Source organism: Balaenoptera borealis, assembly GCF_965194805.1.
Source record: "Balaenoptera borealis genome assembly, chromosome: 16".
NCBI classification, from domain to species: Eukaryota; Metazoa; Chordata; class Mammalia; order Artiodactyla; family Balaenopteridae; genus Balaenoptera; species Balaenoptera borealis.
In genome coordinates, this window is record NC_138872.1 from 47,440,347 (window position 1) to 47,468,320 (window position 27,974).

Sequence of the window (27,974 nt, forward strand, 5' to 3'; positions counted from 1 at the left end):
GCAGGATTTAAGCAAAGCACTGTGAGACTAGACAAAGAAACGACCTGAGACCGGCAGTATGGAAACAAGTATCTGGGAAGAACTTTGCAATAAGAAGGACGCTTAAGTGTGCTGGGCAGGGACTGTCCAAGTAAGCATTTAAACAATGCTTTGTATATAAATGAAAAATGTAAGGGAAACAACATATACCCTAAATGATGACCTTCTCCAATCCTGATAACCTGAGGTTTATAAATGACCAACACACTTCCAGAAAATACTCATAGAGTCAACAGTGCATTTTATTATACATCTTAGATTTACACTTTTCATATATGCTTTTAAAGCTTCAATTAACAGTTCAATACAAAATAAAAACTATATATGCCGCAGTGGTTCTCAGGCACAGAATTTAGGAGGAGATTGGAGCAAGCTTTTTCCCCAGCATACCATGAATATTACATTATGAACCATAACAGTGGAATGTTTCCTTTTGACCTAGCTGCCTTTTTTGGCTGAATTTTATTACAGTGGACAGCTTTAGAAGGTATGATATTGCTAACAGGAAACAAGACTTAAAATAAGCTTATAACCTGTTTTTTTCTTGAAGTCTTTAAGATCTAAACGATTCCCTTTTCTCCTAATAGAGCTCCAGGATCATCTAATGAAAATAATATTTTCCATAAAATATCTGGAGCATCATCAGCCTAAGAACCACTGCTCATGGTTATTCAATGTCTTCCGGCCTCACAGGATGAGGTAATGGTATGATGGATTTCTTCTCAGTGTCCCTGGAAAGTGCTTTCCTCATATCTGTTAGGAAGCAAAGTTTAATGTAAGTACCCAAATATCAGAATATTTTATATCAAATTTAAAGTGTATAGGTTAAAAAAAAAAACTATAAGAGGTTTTGTCCCCTACCCCTACTTCTATCATATTCTAAGAGAAATGTATTTATAAGTGAGACTCTCAATCGCGAGTACACCAAACCCCAGCTGGGATCCAGCTCTTCCTACAAATGTTCTTTTGACAGAACCTTAGTAAAATAATGTGTCTGTACCAGTAAAACAATAATTGACAGTAATTAACCAATGGTTAGTTAATGTAAGTTAATCAGTGGTAGGTTCATAAGGGCAGGTTAAAGCAGATTTAAATATTATAGCTCAAATTTTAAATATGATTCTCTTAAGTGTATTAAAATAGCCGAGGATTTCAGTCTGCAGGATGAATGCAGACATTCGGCTTCCTCTCGGGGACACCACCCCAGAAGGGAGCTCACCGTAAGCATCCTCGTCGGGCTCCCCGTTGCTGGCCGAATAGTACTCTATGACCGTCCTGTACACACTGTAGCCTAACTGCTTGTACATGTTGACTGCAACTTGGTTAGACACTCTTACAAAGAGATCAACAAAAAATCCACCCTTTCTGTAATAAAAAAAAAAAAAAAAAAAAAATTAGAATAGGAGAAATCCTTGAAAATAATACTTACATAATTTTTCAAACTACTTTGACTACTGTTCATAGGATGGCACTATGGAACCCTGCAGCTGATTACATCATGTTAGCAGTTTATACTGCTGAGGATTTATAGCAATTATTTTGCAGTACAAAAAGATAACTTCGTTTCTATAACGTTTCAAAACCTACAGGTTTTCTTAAAAGATAAACTTTAAAGAAAGCTTTTTTTTTTTTTTTTACCACAATTCTGTTACCTGGCTTTAAAAAATTACTGTGTATTTGATATTATAGTAATTGATATGTTCATTTTACCAATTAGTCATACAATAGTTTCACCCATATGCACAAATTAAAGGTTTTGAAGAAAGCACCAATGTGGCCTTGTATAACTACAGGACACTGGTCACAGCTCTGAAGCCCTTGGGTCCCTCTGGTCAGTGACAGCCCCTTTCTTACCCAGGTCTCCATGTCCTGACTCGTGTGATCATCAGTGCCTTGCTTTTATGCAGTAGACTTACCACCTGTTCTGGTTTAATTTCTCCTGTTTGTGAACGTCACCTGAATGGAGTCATACGTCATCTACTCTTTAGTGACTCGCCTCTCAGTCGGTACTGAGTCAGCCCCGGGGCAGCTGGAGCTTGTCCGTCCTCCCTGTGTTTAGTGTGTCCCTGTATGGACACACTATGAGATGTCTGTGGTCCTATACATTATCAACTATGCTGCTACGAGTATTTTTGTTGTGGGTCTCGTGGTACGATATCTAAGGTCTGCAGTTAGGAGTGTCACTGCTGGCTCACAGGGACACCTTCAACTTTATCAGATAATGCCTGTCTCCCAGCCCACGTGTGCCACCTGACACTCCCACAGGAGCGGGTAGACTCCACCCCACAGGGGTGGCTTGGAGCAGCTGACATATTTATTTTTGAAAGTCTTATGATACAGTGGCATCTCAGGGCAGTTTCAGCTGGCATTTCTGATTACTAACAAGGCTGATTATATTTGTGTCAACCATTTAGATTTCTCATTCTGTATGGTCTTTATTGGTCTTTCACACATTTTTTATTTTTCTCCCCCACCTGTAGTTCTCTCTGTATTCTGGATATTCAACCTTGTGTAAAGGATGGTGCAAGTCTTTTCCCCAATTTGCAAATCTTTTTCCAATTTGTGACTTGTCATTATCCTTATGTATCTTTTGATGAACAAAGTTACCACACTGTAGTGAAGTTGAATATATGAACCTTCATTTTACAGTTAGCACTTTTTAGGGCTTGAGAAGTTCTTTTCTACCCTGAGGTCATGGAGACACTCTCCTTTGAAGGTGCTCCTAAGGGCTTTTTAGTTTTGCTCTTCACATATAGGTTTTGTGTATGATAAGGTACTAATGTGGGAAAAATCTTTTCCCATATGGATATCCAGTGGTGCCACCACGTTTATTGGAAAAGTGTATCCTTCCCCACCACTGATGTGCAGTTGCCTCCTCCAAGGTGTGTCTAAATCTATGTGTTCCTGAGTCTGCATCTCAAATTCTGTTCCACTAGCCTAGACAATTACTCCACTCACTTTTTTGTTGTTCAAGAGTGTCTTACCTCTTTTTGGCTCCTTCCATTCCCTCTTAAGTTTCAAAATCAACAAGTCGCACGGAAAAGACTTGACATTTGGGCTGCAGTTACGCTGACTCTGTGGATCAGTTAGCTGTCTACTGTAGAGACGGGTAACTCTATGCTGCAGAGGCAGTTCCTCCCTCCACTTAGGTAGGTCATCTGTACTGTCTCTGGGTAAAGTTGTATAAACTTCAGAGAGGTCTTGCACAGCTTTTGTTAGATTTCTCCTAAGGGCTTAATATACTGATGCCAATGCAAATCACATCCTCTTCTAAATGTTACTGTTTGTGTAGAAAAGCCATTTAATTTATACTAAAACTTTATATCCAACAACAACTTAGCTTAACTTTTATTAAAATTCTAAGCATTTGTAGATTCCTTCCTGTAGGTTTTCTATTTGTACTATCTTATCTATCCAAAATAACGGTTTTGTTTCTTCTCAATCCTAACTTTTATTTTTCTTGCTTCACTGTATGGTAGAGGATTCCCAGTAAGTTACTGAAGAGACGCCGACTTTAGGCATCCTGTCCTGTCCTGTCCCGGAAAGCATTCACTGCATCACCACTCATCTCTACTACAGGTTTTCAGTAAATACTCTTTTCAGGTTAAGTAAGTAAGTTTTCCCTTTCTATTGCTAACAACAGTTTTTATCAAGGGTGAACACTGGATTGTATCAAAGCATTTTCTACATTTACTGAGATAAAAAAATCTTCTTCAGCCTATTAACTGGTAGAATACATTCTAATATTAAAACAAACTTCCCCTGATATGTCATCCTTTTCATGAATTGCTGAATCCATTTTGCTAAGAATTTTCTGGGACTTTGCATCTGTCATGAGATTTTCCTTCCTCATGTCTCTTGTCAGGTTTTGTGATTGTTCCCTTTTTGTGTGTAAAAGTAAACTTAGTGTCATTATTTCTTAAATTGTCGGTGAAATTTGCCACAGAAGCCATAGCTTTCTTTGTGGAAAGATTCTGGCTACTGACTGAAATTAGTTAAGGCAGGGGTCAGCTTGCAACCTATTTTTAATGCTGCTCTCAAGCTAAGAATGGTTTTTTACAATTTTGAAGGGTTGTTAAAGTACATATATGAAAGCAATAGAGACTGGAGGTGGCCTGTGAAGCCTTAACGTTTACTGTCTGGCCCAGAAAAAGTTTGTTGACCCCTGTTCTGTACCCTTAATCAATTTCTGATTGTCCTGACAATTAGGAAGAGGCATGTTCACATCTCTAATTATGATGATTTGTCTATTTATTCTTGTAGTTTTGTCAGTTGTTGCATTTTTACTTTGAATTTGTCACTGGGTACATAAAATTTTTAATTATTCCATCTCCCTGATTAACTCTTATCAGTATGCAGACCCTTTTTTATTCTCATAATTATTGAACTATAATGTGACTGTTGTTAATTTAAGCACACCCTCATGTGGTTAGAATTTGCATGATAATGTAAAAAATTTCTTTACTTTCGATCTTTCAGTATCTTTAACTTTATACGTATTTCCTGTAAATAGAATACAGTTCTGACAGTCTATCATTTTTTAATGTTACTGTCCTAAGAATACTTAACATGAGATCTACCCTCTCAATAAATTTTAAATGTAAACTATCTTTGAGTGTAGGTATACAATGTTATACATCAAACTCTAGAGCTTATTCTTCTTGCTGAACTGAAACTTTAGTAACTTCCCATTTCCCCCTTCCCCAGCCACCACCATTTCACTCTTCATGAATTTAACTACTTTAGGTGTCTTCCTGTGACTGGCCTACTTCACTTGGCATACTGGCCTACTTCACTTGGCATAATGTCTTTGTCTTTTAACTGGAGTCATTAGTCCATTAACATTTACTGTTGTATTTATCAATTATATTTGGATTCACTGCTACCACCTTATTCATGCTTTTTATTTGTTTTGCTACTTTAGTTTCCTTTTTTCGTCTTTTGAATTGATTTTTATTATTCTATTATTTTTCTCTTTGGATATTATATACTGTTTCTATTTTTAGTGTACACATTTAATCTGTACATTAAAGATACATGTATATATGTATGTGTGTATATATGTATACAAACACACACCCCCCCCATACAAATATAGGTCACTTAAATCTTAGCAACTACTGTAAAGTAATGAAAGTTTAGAAACTGCAAGGGAAGGGAGCATAGTGGTTTTCTACTCTAAGAGATGGTCTATCCTATAAATACATTAAATCTGATGTGCAATTAGAAGAACACAGTTCCTAACTCCCTGTCAACTATACATGATAATGCCAAATACTTGTTTTCAACAAGATATGCCATTAACCAATGTGTGTAAACTACAATCTTGCTAAAGATTTTCTCCTCTTCTGTGTTCACTCTAGGAAGAATTTTTTAAGTTCTTAAGGACTAGAGACTTTTTCAGCTAAATTAAGAATGAGCTCAGGTTCCTCTTGCCCTTGACTTGGCTCAGTGTTTTCAGGCCATGGTTACTTCCTTAATGTTCCACTTTAATGGATTTAATAAAAGTAACACATAGTGAGTGGATTTAATAAAAGTAACACATAGTGAGTGTTTGTTTGATACATAAAACAGGTCTGAAAAAAGCCACAATGTTTGCAGTTCTCAAACTCATGGAGGTGCATATTTCAAATGTCTGCCCAAACTACTAGCTTTATATAGTTCACAAATACACATCATATCACATTATATTCCTTTTGGTGACTGACATAGTATCTTCACGAAGCCAGGCTTTTGGCAGTTCCTGTGATTAAAAACCCCAGGACCACATGAAAATCAACATGAAACAAGAATGCTGGCAGTTCTGCAGAATCTGGTTCCAAGGTTTGAGAAGCCACGCAACGCCCAGCAGGTGCACACATCTCATTAGGAAGTAACCACAGTTACTTAACAGTGAAATGGAAATAGTTTTTTCTTTCAGTTTGTTTTTTCCGAATAGCTACTAGCTTGCTGGGACACAGCTGCTTAAGACTACGCTTTTCTTTAGCCTAGGGCACTATGAAAAAATTACTGAGATGCCAAGGACAGTGTTAACAGAGAATTTGGAAACACCTGCCACAGTGGCAAGAACACTAACAGAAACCTTGAGGGCTAGATTTTTGATTCCACCAATTACCCAGCTCATAAGCCTATGGCAGGTCACTCACTTTGCCTTAATTTTCCTCAGTGGCCAAACAGGGACAATAATATCACTCTGAATATGTGACAGAATTGTTGTAAGGACTATTAAAGGCTGAAAATGAAATTCCTATGAAACTGTGCATCATGACAGATATTCAATCTGAAGGAAAAAAATCTGATAAAACGTTCACCAAGAGAAAACTCAAATGGTTAGAGTTCAAAAATCATTTGCAAAGCAGGTGCCTACCTTTCTGAAATCTCCTCTAATAACTCCATAAGCTTAGCAGCCAGACCAAGGCGTCGGAATTCTGGGGCAACAGACAGAGCTGTGACATGCCCATGCCACTCTTCCCTCGCCACCGAGCCTTCTGCTTTGCCCATGACTGCCAATGAAAGATCACGTCCAGTAACTAAACATGAGGATTTACACATACAGAAAGGCTGTTTGGTACATGATAATAAAGGAAACTAATGACCAACTTCTGATCTTCAAGTAATACTTAAAAGTCATCTAGCTAATTGTTATTAATGCTTTTACTTGATATGTATTTTTAAAAATATCTACATTCCATGTGGGTATGTATGTGTGTCATGTACACATAACAATCTACAGCTCAAATTTTTGTTAGCAATGCAACCAAGTCTGTCTGGGTCACTGCTGTATCCCCTGGGCCTAGCATAGTACCTAAAACAGAAGGGATCAGTGAGCTGTCAAATGGTTGAAAAGGAAATAAAATTATGGGCATCATGATTATACTTCCAGTTCTGTGATCAATCTAAAATAATCAGTTAAAACCTATATTTTAATCTCAACTGCCTATCCAAAAAAGTACTAGTGGTATTATACTTACTGTAACCCATTAACTCTCCACCAGGGGCCTCTGCAACGATGAAGTACTCTGGCCAGTGGGCAAGGTACTGTAAGTAAAAAGGAATCCCATACTAGAGTCTTGTTAAGGAGGATGCAAAGTAATAGACAGTCAGATTTCTTCATGAAAGGGGTATTTCGAAGTTTCCTTTAAAACATATTGTTTATCCCCAGCCATATGTATGACTTCTATAATCAATTTATTAGATGAAATATTTAGGTTAGCACTAATTTTTAAGAAAATTGCCTGAATATATAAACTCAAATGTGACTGGAGACAGTAGCATCCAATAGACAGCAGAGAACCAGGCTCCCAAGTTCTACAGTCTGTCTCCCTGCTGCTGCCAATGTGTCTAGATCCCTGCACAGCACTTTATCGATAATCACCTGATACTCTTACTCGTTTACTGTCTCCCCTTAGAACACGTATGCCATGTTCCCTCTATCCCTGGCACTTGGCAAACAGCACATGCTCAGAATGTTTATTTTTCCATAATTGCACTGGGAAATTAATGACTAGTTCCTACATTAGCTTCAGCCATGGGACAGTGAAAATAACTTTAAACTTAAGTATTTCCAGAGGCTACTTAACAAACCCAGTTTTTCCCCTCCACCAATTCAAGGTCTCCATTTCTAGTAATGCAAAAAAAAAAAAGCTGACTTAAAATTGAATGCCTGAGTACTGCTCAGTACTTAACTCTTCAACCCTGGTGTCCTTGCTGACTTGTACTCATTCCTGTCCTTCTTAGTATAAGCTTGCTGATGCAGTTCTATAAGGGGACACCATCAACCATTTTTTTTAAACTTCCTGGAAAATCTGTTCAGTGTAAATTCTTCAAACTCTCCTCTGAAGGACTGCCTTTATTCTGTCTCTTCAAACATAACCCTTAACATGGCAGCCAACAAGTCTTTCTGCCATCCAGCCACTGACATCATAACCATCTCTTCTCTGGCTACTGGAGGAGCCCCTGGCTCAAGCTCATGGACCAAGAAGCCCTGGCAGGTTACTCTGAAACATGGCCTCACCTGGATTATGGGATTTTTGCCAAAAACTTTTAAGTGTAACAGGAAGCACACCACATAAATTGATTTGCATCCTAATACTTTCCCTTATATACAGTGAAAAGTTTTCTGTCGTTCAGAATTCTTCAAAATCCTTTTACTTTTTTATAAACATGGAGAAGTCTTTAATAGGTCATAATTTTTAAAATACAAATGAAAATTGGGGTTTTTTTGCTTTTTCCACTCAACTTTGTTTCTGATACGTAGCCCTGTTGTTGCATGTATCTATAGTTGATTTTTACTGCTGTTACTGACATAACTCAGGGGCTAACAAAATAACAAACAAACATTTTCTATAAAGAGCCAGATTGGGGGGTGGGGGGAGTGGGTGATGAATTGGGAGATTAGGATTGACATATACACTATTGATACTATGTATAAAATAAGATAACTAACGAGAACCTAAAGTACAGCACAGGGAACTCTACTCAATGCTCTGTGGTAACCTAAATGGGAAGGAAATCCAAAAAAGAGAAAATATATGTATATGTATAACTGATTCACTTTGCTGTACACCTGAAACTAACACAACACTGTAAAGCAACTATACTCCAATAAAAATTTAAAAAGAAAACAAACAAAAAAGGAGACATTAAATATTCAAGGCTGTGTGGAGCATATGGCCTCTGTTGCAGCTACTCAAACTGTGAAAACCCCAACAAAACAAAGGAACTTCTCTATGTGGAAAAGGCCACAACTAGAATCAAGAAAATTACAAATGGGAAAGCTCACTGGTAAAGGCAAACATAAAGGCAGGAAACCATCCAAACATAAATATGGTATCAAAATCAGCAACCATGAGAAGAGTACAAATGCAGGATACTGGAAATACACTGGAAATTGAGACCAGCAACTTAAAACAATCTTGTAGTTATACAGACTGCTATATCAAAACCTCATGGGAACCACAAACCAAAAATCTACCATAGATACACACACAAAAAAGAAAAAGCAATCCAAACAACACTAAAGATAGACATCAAATCACAAGAGAACAAGAGGAAAGGAAGAAAAAAGACCTTCAAAAACAAACCCCAAACAATTAAAACAGCAGTAAGAACATTTATTGATAATTACCTTAAACGTGAATGGATTAAATGCTCCAACCAAAAGACACAGACTGGCTGAATGGATACAAAAACAAGACCCATATATATGCCATCTACAAGAGACCCACTTCAGACCTAGGGACATATACAGACAAAGTGAGGGGACAGAAAAAAGTATTCCATGCAAATGGAATTCAAAAGAAAGCAGGAGTAGCAATACTCATATCAGACAAAACAAACTTTAAAGACTGTTACAAGAGATAAGGAAGGACACTACATAATGATCAAGGGATCAATCCAAGAGGATGTAACAATTGTAAATATATAGGCACCCAACATAGGAGCACCTCAATACATCAGGCAAATGCTAACAGCTATAAAAAGAGGAGTCGACAGTAACACAATAATAGTGGGGGACTTTAACATTCCACTTTCATCAATGGACAGATCATTCAGACAGAAAATCAATCAGGAAACACAGGCCTCAAATGACACATTAGACCAGATGGCCTTAACTGATATTTATAGAACATTCCATCCAAAAGCAGAATACACTCTCTTCTCAAGTGCACATGGAACATTCTCCAGGACAGATCACATACTGGGCCACAAATCAAGCCTCGGTAAATTTAAGAAAATTGAAATCACATCAAGCATCTTTTCTGACCACAAAGCTATGAGATTAGAAATCAATTACAGGAAAAAAAAAACTGTAAAAAAACAAACACGTGGAGGCTAAACAATATGTTACTAAACGACCAATGGATCACTGAAGAAATCAAAGAGGAAATCAAGTACCTAGAGACAAATGACATCAAAAACACAGCAATCCAAAACCTATGGGACACTGCAAAAGCAGTTCTAAGAAGGAAGTTTATAGCAATACAGTCTTACCTCAGAAAACAAGAAAAATCTCAACAACCTAACCTTACACCTAAAGCAACTAGAAAAAGAACAACAAAAAAAAAAAAGTTAGTAAAAGTAAAGAAATCATAAAGAGCAGAGCAGAAATAAATGAAACAGAGACAAAGAAAACAACAAAAAAGATCAATGAAACTAAAAGCTGGGTCTTTGAGAAGATAAACAAAATGGATAAACCTTTAGCCAGACTCATCAAGAAAAAAAGGGAGAGGGCTCAAATCAATAAAATCAGAAATGAAAAAGTTACAACTGACCTCACAGAAAAACAATCATAATAGACTACTACAAACAACTGTATACCAATAAAATGGAAAACCTAGAAGAAATGGACAAATTCTTAGAAAGATACAACCTTCCAAGACTGAACCAGAAAAAAATACAAAATATGAACGGACTAATCACAAGTACTAAAGTTCAAACAGTGATGTAAAAACTTCCAACAAAGAAAAGTCCAGGACCACATGGCTTCACAGGCAAATTCTATCACACATTTAGAGAAGAGTTAACATCTATCCTTCTGAAACTCTTCCAAAAAACTGCAGAGGAAGGAATACTCCCAAGCTCATTCTATGAGGCCATCTTCACCCTAATATCAAAACCAGACAGATAACACAAAAAAAATTACAGGTCACTATCACTAACGAACATAGATGCAAAAATCCTCAACCAAATACTAGTAAACTGAATCCAACAATACATTAAAAGGATCATACACCATGATCAAGTGAGCTTTATCCAAGGGATGCAAGGATGCTTCAATAACCGCAAATCAGTGTGATACACCACATCAACAAACTGAAGAATAAAAACCATATGATCATCTCAAAAGATGCAGAAAAAGCTTTTGAAAAAATTCAACACCGACTTATGATAACAACTCTCCAGAAAGTGGGCATAGAGGGAACTTACCTGAACAATAATAAAGGCCATATATGACAAACCCACAGCTAACATCATTCTCAATGGTGAAAAGCTGAGAGCATTCCATCTAAGATCAGGGACAAGGCAAAGATGTCCACTGTCAACACTTTTATTCAACATAGTTTTGGAAGTCCTAGCCATGGCAATCAGCGAAAAAGAAATAAAAGGAATCCAAATTGGAAAAGAAGTAAAATCGTCACTGTTTGCAGATAAAATGATACTATACATAGAAAATCCTGAAGATGCTACCAGAAAACTACTAGAGCTCATCAATGATTCTGGTAAAGTTGCAGGATGCAAAATTAATACACAGAAATCTCTTCCATTTCTGTTCACTAACAATGAAAAACCAAAAAAGAGAAATTAAGGGAACAATCCCACTTACCATCACATCAAAAAGAATAAAACACCTAGGAATAAACTTACCAAGGGGACAAAAGACCTGTACTCTGAAAACTATAAGATGCTGATGAAAGAAATCAAAGATGACACAAACAGAAAAACATACCATGCTCTTTGATTGGAAGAATCAATATTATCAAAATGACTATACTACCCAAGGCAATCAGATTCAACTACAATCCCTATCAATTAGCAATGGCATTTTTCACAGAACGAGAACCAAAAAAATTTTAAATTTGTATGGAAACACAAAAGACCCCTAATAGCAAAAGCAATCCTGAGAATGAAAAACAGAGCTGGAGGAAATCAGGCTCCCTGACTTCAGGCTATATTTACAACGCTACAGTCATCAAAACAGTATGGTACTGGCACAAAAACAGAAATACACATCAATGGAACAGGACAGAAAGCCCAGAGATAAACCCACGCACCTATGGTCAACTAATCTATGACAAAGGAGGCAAGAATATACAATGGAGAAAAGACAGTCTCTTCAATAAGTGATGCTGGGAAAACTGGACAGCTACATGTAAAAGAATGAAATTAGAACACTCCCTAACACCATACACAAAAATAAACTCAAAACAGATTAAAGAATTAAATGAAGGCCAGACACTATAAAACACTTAGAGGAAAACACAGGCAAAACACTCTGACATAAGTTGCAGCAGTATCTTTTTTGATCCACCTCCTAGAGTAATGCAAATAAAAACAAAAATAAATAAATGGGACCTAATTAAACTTAAAAGCTTCTACACAGCAAAAGAAACCATAAACAAAACGAAAAGACAACCCACAGAATGGGAGAAACTATTTGCAAATGAAGCAACTGACAAGGGATTAATCTCCAAAATATACAAATAGCTCATGCAGCTATATATCAAAACAACAAACCCCCCAATCAAAAAATGGGCAGAAGATCTAAATAGACATTTCTCCAAAAAAAAAAGATGGCTAAAAAGCACATTAAAAAATGCTCTACATCACTAATATCAGAGAACTGCAAATCAAAACTACAATGAGGGAGGGAGGAACCAAGATGGCAGAGTAGAAGAACATGCTCTCACTCCCTCTTGTGAGAACACCAGAATCACAGCTAGCTGCTCTACAATCATCAACAGGAAGACACTGGAACTCACCAGAAAAGATACCCCACATCCAAAGACAAAGGAAAAGCCACAATGAGACGGTAGGAGGGGCTCAATCACAGTAAAATCAAATCCCATAACTGCTGGGTGGGTGACTCACAGACTGGAGAACACTTACACCACAGAAATCCACCCACTGGAGTGAAGGTTCTGAGCCCCATGTCAGGCTTCCCAACCTGGGGGTCCGGCAACGGGAGGAGGAATTCCTAGAGAATCAGACTTTGAAGGCTAGTGGGATTTGATTGCAGGACTTCGACAGGACTGGGGGAAACAGAGACTCCACTCATGGAGGGAACACACAAAGTAGTGTGCGCATCAGGACCCAGGGGAAGGAGCAGTGACCCCAGGGGAGACTGAACCAGACCTACCTGCTAGTGTTGGAGGTTCTCCTCCAGAGGTGGTGGGGGGGGGCTGTGGCTCACCGTGGGGACAAGGACACTGGCAGCAGAAGTTCTGGGAAGTACTCCTTGGTGTGAGCCCTCCTTGTCATTAGCCCCACCAAAGAGCCCAGGTAGGCTCCAGTGTTGGGTTGCTTCAGGCCAAACAACCAACAGGGAGGGAACCCAGCCCCATGCATCAGCAGTCAAGTGGATTAAAGTTTTACTGAGCTCTGCCCACCAGAGCAACAGTCAGCTCTATGCACCACCAGTCCCTCCCATCAGGAAACTTACACAAGCCTCTTAGATAGCCTCATCCACCAGAGGGCAGACAGCAGAAGCAAGAAGAACTACAATCCTGCAGTCTGTGGAACAAAAACCACATTCACAGAAAGACAGACAGATGAAAAGGCAGAGGACTATGTACCAGATGAAGGAACAAGATAAAACCCCAGAAAAACAACTAAATGAAGTGGAAATAGGCAACCTTCCAGAAATAGAATTCAGAATAACGATAGTGAAGATGATCCAGAACCTCACAAAAAGAATGGAGGCTGAGATCAAGAAGATGCAAGAAATGTTTAACAAAGACCTAGAAGAATTAAAAAACAACAAACAGAGATGAACAATACAATAACTGAAATGAAAACTACACTAGAAGGAATCAACAGCAGAATAACTGAGACAGAAGAACGGTTAAGTGACCTGGAAGACAGAATGGTGGAATTCACTGCTGTGGAACAGAATAAAGAAAAAAGAATGAAAAGAAATGAAGACAGCCTAAGAGACCTCTGGGACAACATTAAATGCAACAACATTCGCATTATAGGGGTCCCAGAAGGAGAAGAGAGAGGGAAAGGACCCGAGACAATATTTGAAGAGATTATAGTCAAAAACTTCCCTAACATGGGAAAGGAAATAGCCACCCAAGTCCAGGAAGCGCAGCGAGTCCCATATACAGCATAAACCCAAGGAGAAACACGCCGAGACACATAGTAATCAAATTGGCAAAAATTAAAGACAAAGAAAAATTATTGAAAGTAGCAAGGGAAAAACAACAAATAACATACAAGGGAACTCCCATAAGGTTAACAGCTGATTTCTCAGCAGAAACTCTACAAGCCAGAAGGGAGTGGCATGATATACTTAAAATGATGAAAGGGAAGAACCTACAACCAAGATTACTCTACCCGGCAAGGATCTCATTCAGATTCGATGGAGAAATCAAAAGCTTTACAGACAAGCAAAAGCTAAGAGAATTCAGCACCACCAAACCAGCTCTACAACAAATGCTAAAGGAACTTCTCTAAGTGGGAAACACAAGAGAAGAAAAGGACCTACAAAAACAAACCCAAAACAATTAAGAACATGGTCATAGGAACATACATACTGATAATTACCTTAAACGTGAATGGATTAAATGCTCCAACCAAAAGACACAGGCTTGCTGAATGGATACAAAAACAAGACCCATATATATGCTGTCTATAAGAGACCCACTTTAGACCTAGGGACACATACAGACTGAAAGTGAGGGGATGGAAAAAGATATTCCATGCAAATGGAAATCAATAGAAAGCTGGAGTAGCAATACTCATATCAGATAAAGTAGACTTTAAAGAATGTTACAAGAGACAAGGAAGGACACTACATAATAATCAAAGAATCAATCCAAGAAGATATAAGAATTATAAATATATATGCACTCAACACAGGAGCACCTCAATACATAAGGCAACTGCTAACAGCTATAAAAGAGGAAATCGACAGTAACACAATAATAGTGGGGGACTTTAACACCTCACTTACACCAATGGACAGATCATCCAGACAGAAAATTAATAAGGAAACACAAGCTTTAAATAACAGAATAAACCAGGTAGATTTAATTGCTATTTATAGGACATTCCATCCAAAAACAGTAGATTACACTGTCTTCTCAAGTGCACATAGAACATTCTCCAGGATAGAACACATCTTGGGTCACAAATCAAGCCTCAGTAAATTTAAGAAAACTGAAATCATATCAAGCATCTTTTCTGACCACAATGCTATGAGATTAGAAATGAATTACAAGGAAAACAACATAAAAAACACAAACACATGGAGGCTAAACAATACATTACTAAATAACTAAGAGATCACTGAAAAAATCAAACAGGAAATCAAAAAATACCTAGAGACAAATGACAATGAAAACACGACGATCCAAAACCTATGGGATGCAACAAAAGCAGTTCTAAGAGGGAAGTTTATAGCTATACAAGCCTACCTCAAGAAACAAGAAAAAACTCAAAACAATCTAACCTTATATCTAAAGGAACTAGAGAAAGAAAAACAAAACTCAAAGTTAGCAGAAGGAAAGAAATCATGAAGATCAGAGCAGAAATAAATGAAACAGAAACAAAGAAAACAAAAGCAAAGATCAACAAAACTAAAAGCTGGTTCTTTGATAAACAATATTGATAAACCTTTAGCCACACTCAACAAGAAAAAGAGGGAGAGGACTCAAATGAATAAAATTAGAAATGAAAAAGAAGTTACAACAGACACCGCAGAAATACAAAGCATCCTAAGAGACTACTACAAGCAACTCTATGCCAATAAAATGGACAACCTGGAAGAAATGGACAAATTCTTAGAAAGTTATAACCTTCCAAGACTGAACCAGGAAGAAATAGAAAATATGAACACACCAATCACAAGTAATGAAATTGAAACTGTGATTAAAAATCTTCCAACAAACAAAAGCCCTGGACCATATGGCTTCACAGGTGAATTCTGTCAAACATTTAGAGAAGAGCTAACACCCATCTTTCTCAAACTCTTCCAAAAAATTGCAGAGGAAGGAACACTCCACCATCACCCTGATACCAAAACCAGACAAAAATACTACAAGAAAAGAAAATTACAGACCAATATCACTGATGAATATAGATGCAAGAATCCTCAACAAAATACTAGCAAACAGAATCCAACAACACATTAAAAGGATCATACACCATGATCAAGTGGGATTTATCCAAGGGATGCAAGGATTCTTCAATATACGCAAATCAATGTGATACACCATATTAACAAACTGAAGAATAAAAACCATATGATCATCTCAATAGACACAGAAAAAGCTTTTGACAAAATTCAACATTTATGATAAAAACTCTCCAGAAAGTGGGCATGGAGGGAACCTACCTCAACATAATAAAGGCCATATATGACAAACCCACAGCAAACATCATTCTCAATGGTGAAAAACTGAAAGCATTTCCTCTAAGATCAGGAGCAAGACAAGGATGTCCACTCTCACCACTATTATTGAACATAGTTTTGGAAGTCCTAGCCACGGCAATCAGAGAAGAAAAAGAAATAAAAAGAATACAAATTGGAAAAGAAGTAAAACTGTCACTGTTTGCAGATGACATGATACTACACATAGAGAATCCTAAAAATGCCACCAGAAAACTACTAGAGCTAATCAATGAATTTGATAAAGTTGCAGGACACAAAATTAAATGCACAGAAATCTCTTGCATTACTATACACTAATGATGAAAAATCTGAAAGAGAAATTAAGGAAACACTCCCATTTACCATTGCAACAAAAAGAATAAAATACCTAGGAATAAACCTACCTAGGGAGACAAAAGACCTGTATGCAGAACACTATAAGACACTGATGAAAGAAATTAAAGATGATACCAACAGATGGAGAGAGATACCATGTTCTTGGACTGGAAGAATCAATACTGTGAAAATGACTATACCAGCCAAAGCAATCTACAGATTCAATGCAATCCCTATCAAATTACCAATGGCATTTTTTACGGAACTAGAAAAAAAAAATCTTAAAATTTGTATGGAGACACAAAAGACCCCGAATAGCCAAAGCAGTCTTGAGGGAAAAAAACGGAGCTGGAGGAATCAGACTCCCTGACTTTAGACTATACTACAAAGCTACAGTAATCAAGACAATATGGTACTGGCACAAAAACAGAAACACAGATCAATGGAACAAGATAGAAAGCCCAGAGATAAACCCACGCACCTATGGTCAACTAAACTATGTCAGAGGAGGCAAGGATATACAATGGAGAAAAGACAGTCTCTTCAATAAGTGGTGCTGGGAAAACCGGACAGCTACACGTAAAACAATGAAATTAGAACACTCCCTAACACCATACACAAAAATAAACTCAAAATGGATTAGAGACCTAAATGTAAGACCAGACACTATAAAACTCTTAGAGGAAAACATAGGAAGAACAGTCTTTGATATAAATCACAGGAAGATCTGTTTTGATCCACCTCCTAGAGTAATGGAAATAAAAACAAAAATAAACAAATGGGACCTAATGAAACTTGAAAGCTTTTTGCACAGCAAAGGACACCATAAACAAGACAAAAAGACAACCCTCAGAATGGGAGAAAATATTTGCAAACGAATCAACGGACAAAGGATTAATCTCCAAAATATATAAACAGCTCATGCAGCTCAATATTAAAGAAACAAACAACCCAATCCAAAAACGGGCAGACCTAAATAGACATTTCTCCAAAGACATACAGATGGCCAAGAAGCACATGAAAAGCTGCTCAACATCACTAATTATTAGAGAAATGCTAATCAAAACTACAATGAGGTATCACCTCACACCAGTTAGAATGGGCATCATCAGAAAATCTACAAACAACAAATGCTGGAGAGGGTGTGGAGAAAAGGGAACCCTCTTGCACTGCTGGTGGGAATGTAAATTGATACAGCCACTATGGAGACAGTATGGAGGTTCCTTAAAAAACTAAAAATAGAATTACCATATAATCCAGCAATCACACTACTGGGCATACACCCAGAGAAAACCATAATTCAGAAAGAAACATGCACCCCAATGTTCACTGCAGCACTATTTACAATAGCCAGGTCATGGAAGCAACCTAAATGCCCATCGACAGATGAATGGGTAAAGAAGTTGTGGTACATATGTACAATGGAATATTACTCAGGCATAAAAAGGAACGAAATTGGGTAATTTGTTGAGACGTGGATGGATCTAGAGACTGTCATACAGAGTGAAGTAAGTCAGAAAGAGAAAAACAAATATCGTATATTAACACATGTATGTGGAACCTAGAAAAATGGTACAGATGAACCGGTTTGCAGGGCAGAAGGTGACACACAGATGTAGAGAACAAACGTATGGACACCAAGGGGGGAAAGCCACGGGGAGGTGGGGATGGTGGTGTGATGAATTGGGCAATTGGGATTGACATGTATACACTGATGTGTATAAAATTGATGACTAATAAGAACCTTCTGTATAAAAAAATAAATAAAATTTAAAAATTAAAAAAACCCAACTATTACTAAAACTTTCTTTGGGTTATTTGTATGGAAATATGTTAATATAAGTGTTTCACACATTACATGAAATTCCTAAAAATCTTATATGTTCTGGTATAATGTTATAAGTCATAATTCTAGTTATTATTTTAAAATGTATATCTCAGAAATAACTAAATTTCCTTGTCAATTGCATTATTATGAACTTTCATCAAATTTTAAACCGTGGTCATTTTTAAGTCTTTTGTCATTTACAGACAGTTCTGGGTGTACTCTGATGCTTTTGCAAAAATGTTCCTATAAAGGGTTTCATCTTCAAGGAATTCATGGAAAAGACTCTGACAAGTACAGGTTTCTGGTAACTGACTATACTGCTGAACTGAATGAATAAGTATTTTCATAACTCTAATGGAAAACTGATGAATTCAAAAAAGTGCTAACAAAAGATCAAGATGAAAAAAAATTAATTACATGGGACTGAGTGAACTGATGATGATGATGATAATTTTTGTGACTTTGTTTGAAACATTGTTGGTTCTTCTGTGCTTTCTTTTTCCAGATTTAAGAAAGCCTTTTTTCTCTTTAAAAAAAAAAAAAAAGAAAAAAATTCCAATGAGATATCATCTCACACCGGTCAGAATGGCCATCATCAAAAAATCTACAAACAATAAATGCTGGAGAGGGTGTGGAGAAAAGGGAACCCTCTTGCACTGTTGGTGGGAATGTAAATTGATACAGCCACTATGGAGAACAGTATGGAGGTTCCTTAAAAAACTAAAAATACAACTACCATACGACCCAGCAATCCCACTACTGGGCATATACCCTGAGAAAACCATAATTCAAAAAGAGTCATGTACCAAAATGTTCATTGCAGCTCTATTTACAATAGCCAGGACATGGAAGCAACCTAAGTGTCCATCAACAGATGAATGGATAAAGAAGATGCGGCACATATATATAATTGAATATTACTCAGCCATAAAAAGAAACGAAATTGAGTTATTTGTAGTGAGGTGGATGGACCTAGAGTCTGTCATACAGAGTGAAGTAAGTCAGAAAGAGAAAAACAAATACTGTATGCTAACACATATATATGGAATCAAAAAAAAAAAAAAAAAAAAAACTACAATGAGGTATCACCTCACACTGGTCAGAATGGCCACCATCAAAAAAGTCTACAAACAAATGCTGGATAGAGTGTGGACAAAAGGGAACCCTCCTACACTGTTGGTGGGAATGTAAATTGGTACGACCACTATGGAGAACAGTATGGAGGTTCCTTAAAAAACTAGAAATAGAACTACCATATGACCCAGCAATCCCACTGCTGGGCATTTATCAGGAGAAAACTATAATTTGAAAAGATACATGCACCCCAATGTTCACTGCAGCACTGTTTACAATAGTCAAGACATGGAAGCAACCTAAATGTCCATTGACAAAGGAATGGATAAAGAAGATATGGTATACATATATACAGTGGAATACTACTCAGCCAAAAAAAGAAGACAATAATGCCATTTGCAGCAACATGGATGGACCCAGAGATTATCATACTAAGTAAGTCAGACAAAGACAAATATCATATGATATCATTGATATGTGGAGTCTAATTAAAAAACGGATACAAATGAACTTATTTACAAAAAAGAAACAGGCTTACAGATATCAAAAACAAACTTATGATTACCAAAGGGGAAACGTGGAGGGGAGGGGGGGGTACAAATCAGGAGTTTGGGATTAACATACACACACTACTATATATAAGATAGGTAACCAATAAGGACCTACTGTATAGCACAGGGAACTCTACTCAATATTCTGTGATAACCTGTAGGAGAAAAGACTGAAAAAGAATGAATATATGTATAACTGAATCACTCTGCTGTACACCTGAAACACAACACTGTAAATCAATTATACTCCAATAAAATTTAAAAAAAAAGAAAACGGCACAAAACAGAAAAAAAAATTCATTATATATTCTAGCTATTCACTTCCTGTCAGTTTTAGATATTAAAAAAAATCTGCTTCCATTCTTTCAACTTTTTAGTTTTATGCATAATGTTCTTTAAGTAGGTATTCATGTTTTAAGTATTTAATTAAAAATATTTTCTTGATTTCTACTACTAGTGTACAGAAATGCTACTGATTTTTCAAAACTTGATCTTGGTTCTAACATTGCTGAACTCGCTTATTCTTAATAGGTTGTTCTGTTTTCTAGATAGATGAGTATTATCAATTATAAATAATGACAGTTTTATTTCTACCTTTCTCATCCTTATACTTTCTTTCACCTCTTTCTTCTTTCCAATACCTTTGGTCAGTTCCTCTGCAACTATGGTAACGGGCAGTAGTGACAGTAGGCATTCTCATCTTACATCCAATCTTAAAGAGAACGAATCTAATGTCTCACTTACGTATAATGCTTACTGAAGGTTTTTAATATCAAACCTTTACCAAAAGAAAATTAAGAAAGGTTCTTCTATTTCTAGCTTGTTATGCATTCTTACCACAAAAAACTACTGAACTTACACAACACTGTAAATCAACTATATTTCAATTTAAAAAAAAAAAAACTGTGAAAACCAAGGAGAAGAGCACAGACAATATGTACATTATTCACCATGGCTGTGTCCAATAAAGCTTTATTTACAAAAACAGGCAGTGGGCCAAACCTGGCCCATGCGCATTAGTGTGCCAACCCCTGACATAATTGCCTCTATTTCTTATTATCTTCAGCTTCCAGGACATTGAATTACTAGGTATTACATTACCAAAGTGCCTTCCAGAAAGACTAGCATTTACTCTGTCACTCGCAGTTTATGAGACTGCTCCCCTCACCTCACCTTCATTAGCCTTGAGTTTTATCACTGCTTGAAATCCTTGGTAATTTGATAGATAAAACATGGTATCTCATTTTGGTTTTAATCTGCATGTCTTTTAACTGGTGAGACCGAACTCTTCTTAGTATTTTCATAGCATCCTGTATGCCCTCTTTGTTAAATTATCAATTAATACTACCCTCCTACCCTACAGTGGACATGGCACATAACCCGGAAGTCCAGCTCTGTGTTTCACGCTCCTGAGAGTGTGGGGGTTGTATGTTAGGGTCAGAAAACCCTCACTTCACACATCTTTGCCCGTGTCTCTAGTGGGGAGCATGAGAAATACTGCTAATGTTAGCCAAAGTCCTTTTTTCACTTTAGCAACACGCCCCAATGTAAATCAGGCTCATTCCACACTCTGTTCTAGATAGGCAGGTATGGCACGAGGCAGGGGTCCACAGGATGCAGAAGGCTGCGTGGCACCTCCCAGAGGTACCCCTGGGAGTCTGGGAAGGAAACACTCACCTTCCCCTCTGTTGATCCTCCTGCCAGGAACATGGCTGGGATGCGGTACGCTCGGAGCCACCTGGGCAGGACGCCAGGAACACCCGGGAATGGGAGAGTGGTTCCACTGCCGAGCCTGGTCGCTGGGGACGTCACAGAGCCACCAGGACTGCTCATCCACTCTAGACTCATTCACATCAGGCAGGAGTAGCCCCTCCTGCTGAAGTCACCGCTTTCTGCTGCTCACAGCTATGCTTACTACTGAGGGGCAGGGTGGGCAGGGGACTGTACTGTTCTTGATTTATGAGGTCATTATATTAGCGGCTTGTCAACAGGTGTAAGATAACTCTTGTTCCCAGGTTTTTAGTGTTTTTATTTTCAATTGCTTTCAATGTTGCTTATGTTTCCTGACCTCCAAGTTTTAAACATTTTCAGCACTCCAGTCTATTTTTTCCTTTGATCCTCTATTTTCCTTACTCTTAGTAAGTCTTCATTTAACTTTTTAAAAAAGGATACAGTTTCTGTAAGTGGATCCAAATTACTAAAAGAAACAAGAGAAATATCAACAGTAAGCAGTGTTTACAAAACCAGTTTAAATAAGGAGACTACAACTAAAAATAACATGCACAGGGAAAACAAAACATGTTAAATCCACAACTTTAAAACCAACTGTACAGCTAAGAAAGATGGTTTAATTTACCTAATGACCATGATGAGCCATCATCACAGCCACTATAAAGACATCTGTACATTTTCATTCAACTGCTTCTTCTTTACAAGTTACTTTATAGTTAATACATCATCAAATCCTTTTTTTTTTCCCCTTTGGCTGCACCAAGCGGCTTGTGGGATCTTAGTTCCGGACCAGGGACTGGACCCGGGCCCAAAGCAGTGAGAGCACCAAGTCTTCACCACCGGACTGCCAGGGAAGTCCCTAAAACCTTCCATTTTCTAAATGGCAATAAACTGTTACCGGAACTGGGGACCAACTTGGCGTGTCAATCACAGATGGGGGTAGTAACCCTAGCCCTGCAGCATCTGACAAGCACCCTCCCTGCCAATTCCTCCTCCTCCCTCCCTCCCCCCCCCCAAATGTGGGCTGTCTCACCACTCAGGCTTCTGCTCGACACTCTTCTACATTTCTGCCCCCCCACGGCCCACATTCCCATACTTTCAATTTTGTTCCCAGAGGAAAGCTCCTGATCTGGCTCTGGGGCTGCTGAGCGCCTGCCACGCCCGATCACAACACTCCCGAATCAGCGTTTCTTAAATGCACACCTGCCTCTGTCTACAAAGAACTCTGCCCCTTACTTTCCTATTCAATTAATGGAACCAATATTTTGCCAGACCCAAAAACAGCTACCTTCAACTCTTCCTCTTGCACAAACTCTTCTTTTGGACCCTTAACAATGCAGTCACACTGCATTTCTGGAGACCAGCAGTTCTTAGAATCCCTTTACACTCAAAAATTACTGAAGACCCCAAGAACTTCTGTTTATGTGGGTTACATCTATTGATGTTTAAATGTTTAAAACATTTATTTAAAAAATAAATTATACATTAATATGAATAACTTTTTTTTAAAACCAAAAAAGTCACTATTTTCAAAAACAAAAATTTAGTGACAAGAATGGAATTGTTTTAACAATTTTACAGATCTTTTTAATGTCTGGTTTAATAGAAGGCAGCTGATTTCTAATTTTGGTGCCTGTTATGCTTACTATTACACGATCACAAACCCTGAAAACTCCACTGTGCACTTGTGAGAGAATGAGAATGAAAAAGGCAAAAAAAACCCCAAAACAAAACCCTTAGTATTATCATTAAAATGGCTTGCAGAACCCCCAAAACAATCTTGAGGCGCCCCTGGCCACACCTGGAGAATCACTAATCCATGTGGGACTCACTCTCCCCTGCTTCTCAGGACTACTCTATACCCTCTCCTGTCTCCTCAACACTCCCCCTTCCATCTCAGCTGCTTCCAATTTCAAGAAGAAGACACAGCAGTAAGAAGAAAGCTTCACCAAGGTCCCACCACCACCCCACCCACCCTAAGCCTCTGCGTCCACACTCCACCTGCTCTCCTGGACCCAGGCCTGGCGTGCTGGTGAGCAGATCCCCCCACCTCTCGGGACCCAGGACTCTGCTCCCCTGAAAGAAATGTATAAACGTGCTGCACACTTAGCCACCGGCAGACCTGACACAGTTCAGTGCTCCGTCCTCCTGATTGCTGTCCTCTCTCAGACTCCAGACCCACCATCAGGCTTTCCTCCCACCTCACAGGACCACCGTGCCTCCTTTAACATGTGATGCCCTGGGGCACATTCCTGGAACCTCGTTTTTCCTGTCCGCACTCACTCATCACTGATGTCACCTAGCCACCTGGTTTTTTGTGTTTGTTTTTATTTGGCTGCACTGGGTGTTAGCTGCAGCACCGCGGGATCTCAGTTGCCCCGTGTGGGATCTAGTTCCCTGACCAGAGATCAAACCCAGGCCCCCTGCATCGGGAGCGTCGAGTCTTAACCACTGGACTGCCAGAGAAGTGCCTAGCCACCTGGTTTTAATACCACCCACATGGTGTTGACTACGAAATTTCTATCTTTAGCCCAGACCTAAACTTGAGACTCCCACGTCCGGATGCCCAGCCGACTTCTCCACCTGGGTGTCTGAGCGCCCTTGGCGGAGACCTACGTCCTATGCTGGCCTCTCCAAGGTCGAGCCCTTTGACTCCGATCCCACCTGGTGTTCTCACACCCCCACACTCACTGTTCCAGCACCGCTGCCTCCTCCTCCTCCGAAACAGGAATCTGTGCCCGTGCTACTCCCTCTGCCTGGAAGTCTCCTGCCCCCAGTGCCCACAGGCTCCCTCCCCTGCAGGTCTTTCTGCAGTGACACCTTCGCTGAACACCTCACCCAAAGCCAAATCCCCACTCACTCCCTATTTCCCTTTCCAGCTCACATTTTTTCCTTTGTACTGAACGCTAAGTTCTATCTTACTCTCCCCTCTAAACTGTAAATTCCGGGAAATCCCTGGCGGTCCAGTGGTTATGACTCTTGACTCCCCCAACTCGGCTCTCACTGCCAAGGGTCCGAGTTCAATCCCTGGTCAGGGAACTAAGATTCCACAAGCCGCACAGCGCAGCCAATTTAAATAAGTAAACTGTAAATTCCATAAAGATAACATTTTTTTTCTGTTTTGTTCACTACTGTCTCTTCAGCACTGGTGCACAATAGGCATAAAACATTTTACCAAGAATAAAATATTTGTTAAATTAACTGCAACGTTTCTACATCCATTGCTTCTTTCAGTTACTACTGCAACACCCTACTCCAGTGATTCTCGGAGTTCTTGATGGAAGTGCCCTAATCAAAGTGAGAAGTAGGAGAAAACGAGGAGGGAGAGGAGTTCCCCTATTGGCATATTCTGAAGAAGACTTCACAAGCTACATGATTCTTGGAAATCAATTATTTTGTTATAAATAAATGGTCATGCTTATTTTCCTTCTACTCTATTCATTTTCGTATATAAGTGTTGACCCTTCCTAGGTCTTCGGTTAAAACTGGTTCTCCATCAGGCTTTGTCTCATCTATTCTTTTTTTTTTTTTTTTTTTAAATTTAAGATGTGCATACCTTTTTTTTTTTTTTTTTACTTTTATAGCTACTTTATTTATTTATTATTTATTTATTTATTTATTTATTTTGGCTGTGTTGGGTCTTCGGTTCGTGCAAGGGCTTTCTCTAGTTGCGGCAAGTGGGGGCCACTCTTCATCGCGGTGCGCGGGCCTTTCACTATCGCGGCCCTTCCCGTTGCGGGGCACAGGCTCCAGACGCGCAGGCTCAGTAGTTGTGGCTCACGGGCCCAGCTGCTCCGTGGCATGTGGGATCTTCCCAGACCAGGGCTCGAACCCGTGTCCCCTGCATTAGCAGGCAGATTCTCAACCACTGCGCCACCAGGGAAGCCCCTGTCTCATCTATTCTTGAAGCTTCAAGGCACACTGTCACCTCCAGGGCCTACACTTCCCAAACCCAAGCCTTTGTCAAGCCATCATCTCCGGGCCATTGCCAAGACCACCTAAATGGCTCACCTGCCTGGTATACCTCCTCCAGCCGGCCCGCGGCACACAGCTCTGTGGTGGCGAGCTCAGGCTCCTGGGCGGCCAGGAACGTGCATTTCCAAAAAGTTCCCGGTGCTCACGGACCACTCTAAGAACCACCCGCCTGGAGCCAATCTCCTTGATCAGTCTCCTTGCTCCGCCCACTCCCACGCAGGGCTCTACCACCTGGGCCATTCCCCTGCGCTCTCAGGACCTTAGTTTACTCACACCAAAACCGGGGATGAGAAGGGCACCTACTTCACAGAATTGTCAGGAGGAAATGGGTTACTCCAGCGCCAGGCACAGCGAGCCCTCAACAGTCGCCTTAGTTACACTGCTCCGACTGGGAGAGGCCCCACAGAAAGTTCCCCCAATAGTGGAGCAGAAGTCCAGTCTCACCAGTTTCTCTGACCGCTGAGTTACAGAAACCCGCTCCTACCATCATTCACCTCCCAGGTGTCGGCCACGCCCGCACCTGCTTCCTCCTCCAGAACCTCCTTCCTCACCCCTGTCAACACTTACCCATCTTCAAGGCTCAGCCCCTCTTTGAATGTTTCTAGCCACCTCACCTCAAGTTCTTTCCATCCTCCTGACACTTGAATCTGAACTCTCTGGTCCCTAGTTTTCACATAACTGCCCCGGGGTGTTTAAAGTGGGTCTGGGATTGGTGGGTGCATGGATGGATGGGTGGGTGGACAAAAATGTGATGAAGCCAATGTAGCAAAATGTTAACGGTAGAGTCCAGCTGATAGTCTACACGTGTTCACGGTAAAATTCTATCAACTTTTTAAGTTGATAGAAACTTTCATAATAAAACTTAAAAAAAAAAAAAAAAAAAGGTACCTGCAAGTCACAGTCCTTGACTTAACTCGGACGAAGGAACGTGCATGCCCTGGGCCTCCCACAGCAGTGCCCACGCCGGGACGCGCAGCACAGTAATGAGACGCGCAAACCCGCCGGGCCCTGGACGGGGCCACAGTACTACCCCGCGCGGATACAAGGTAACTTCGCCACTACGGCCGCCGCCCGGAGGGGAACGCGGGCCGGAGCCGGGGGTCAGAGCCGGGCCGGCGCCCCCAGCCCCCGAGAAGCGCCCACACCGCACGCAGGGGTGCGAGGGGACGGCCGCCCGGCGCCCCCAGCCCCCGAGAAGCGCCCACACCGCGCGCAGGGCTGCGAGGGGACGGCCGCCCGGCCAAGGTCAGCGGGGCGTCCGCACGTCCGCCCGGCCCCCTCCCCCCACGACCCCGGGGACGCGCCGGCGGCGGCTGGGCCCGGGCGCGCCTCACTCACATGTTGTTGAAGCGGAACAGGTCGTCGCACGTGAAGGCCCGGAGAGTGGTCATCGCGCCCCCACCGCCGGAGCCTGCTCGCCGCGACCCGGCGCCCACCCCACCGGAAGTCGTCTGGTGCGCGGCAGTCACGGGGCGGGGCGGGATGGGAAACTGCTTCCGGGCCAAGACTTGCTTAGCAACGGCGGCGGCGACGCAGCGCCCTCTGGCGGCCAGAGCCGGGAAAGCCTGTAAAGTCGGGGGTCTTCCCTCTCAGAATTTCAAAACCCCTCCTTGGAGTGACAGGGGAAAGCAGGCAGAGTGATCCTCCGGGAAGAAGACAAGACGCTGCCAGGGGTTAGGAACCCAAAGCAGAAAAGCGGGGTTCAGGACCACTTGGTGCCGCCTGGCAAATGAGGAAGGAAGCGGAGGGGGATGGGAGAATTCACAGTCCAGAGTGGCCTGTCCCAGTGATGACAGCCATGCATGTGATCGCAAATTTTCTAGTATCATGTTTCACAACATAAGAGAAAGGTGAAATTAATTGCAATTATATATATATTATTTTACCCAGTATATCAAAAATATCATTTCACATGTAATCAGTAGAAAAAAAAAAACTAATGTAATGTTTTGCTTTTTTGTTTTTTTTTGGTGCTAAGTCTTTGAAATCTTGTGTGTATTTTACATTTGCAGCATATTTCAATCCAGGAGCTAAACTGTCATAGGAAATTCTTGTTCTGTATTTAGATTTCATAAAATGTATGGTTAAAAAGTGGCTTGGCATACCCAAATGGTTCCATTCATGCTATGTTTTCAAATAACTGAATGGAATAGCAGTTTTCAAATGAAAATTTGAGTTATTTCAATAAAGGTAAAGTCCTGGGAGACAGGTTGCAGAGGTCAAGCCAACCCACATAACTGAAGTCTAAATTCAAAGCCCTCACAGCTCTTAACTGCCCTGGGGCCCTACTTGCCCCACAGGAATCTCAGCAGCTCCTGCCCAGATGTGTGGCCCAGGCAGGGCA

At 40.0% G+C, this 27,974-nt stretch overlaps 2 protein-coding genes across 6 annotated transcripts in view; one reads left to right on the forward strand and one right to left on the reverse strand.

The window, feature by feature from the left end:
* The window catches only part of CRNKL1 (crooked neck pre-mRNA splicing factor 1), a 28,733-nt gene extending 24,089 nt beyond the window's left edge, over positions 1-4,644 (forward strand). The window contains exons 15-16 of the transcript XR_014235519.1: positions 1-814; positions 3,519-4,644. The gene's annotated coding sequence lies outside the window, so the exon portion shown is untranslated. The remainder of the gene's footprint in view (positions 815-3,518) is intronic.
* Positions 264-27,119, reverse strand: NAA20 (N-alpha-acetyltransferase 20, NatB catalytic subunit). Of its 5 annotated transcripts, none has more exons than XM_082359550.1 (6): positions 26,969-27,117; positions 22,097-22,121; positions 7,011-7,101; positions 6,407-6,569; positions 1,259-1,404; positions 264-792 (listed from the first exon to the last, which is right to left on the reverse strand). In XM_082359550.1, exons 1-6 carry the CDS (start codon positions 27,019-27,021, stop codon positions 707-709), a joined length of 564 nt encoding a protein of 187 aa, XP_082215676.1. In that variant the 5' UTR covers positions 27,022-27,117; the 3' UTR covers positions 264-706. The 5 variants fall into 5 exon arrangements, with proteins under 5 accessions (XP_082215676.1, XP_082215677.1, XP_082215678.1 ...); XM_082359551.1 differs by having other exon boundaries at positions 6,407-6,542; positions 26,969-27,116; XM_082359552.1 differs by lacking the exon at positions 1,259-1,404 and having other exon boundaries at positions 6,407-6,542; positions 26,969-27,119.
* Between the last annotated feature and the right edge of the window lie 855 nt (positions 27,120-27,974).

Coding starts and splice junctions, on each gene's coding strand:
- NAA20 (XM_082359548.1), bottom strand. CDS start 21,772: ATGAGTCTAGAGTGGATGAGCAGTCCTGGTGGCTCTGTGACGTCCCCA. Junction 1,405..6,406: donor TTAGAGGAGATTTCAGAAAG/GTAGGCACCTGC, acceptor TTTTTATTACAG/AAAGGGTGGATTTTTTGTTG. Junction 793..1,258: donor GCCCGACGAGGATGCTTACG/GTGAGCTCCCTT, acceptor GCTTCCTAACAG/ATATGAGGAAAGCACTTTCC.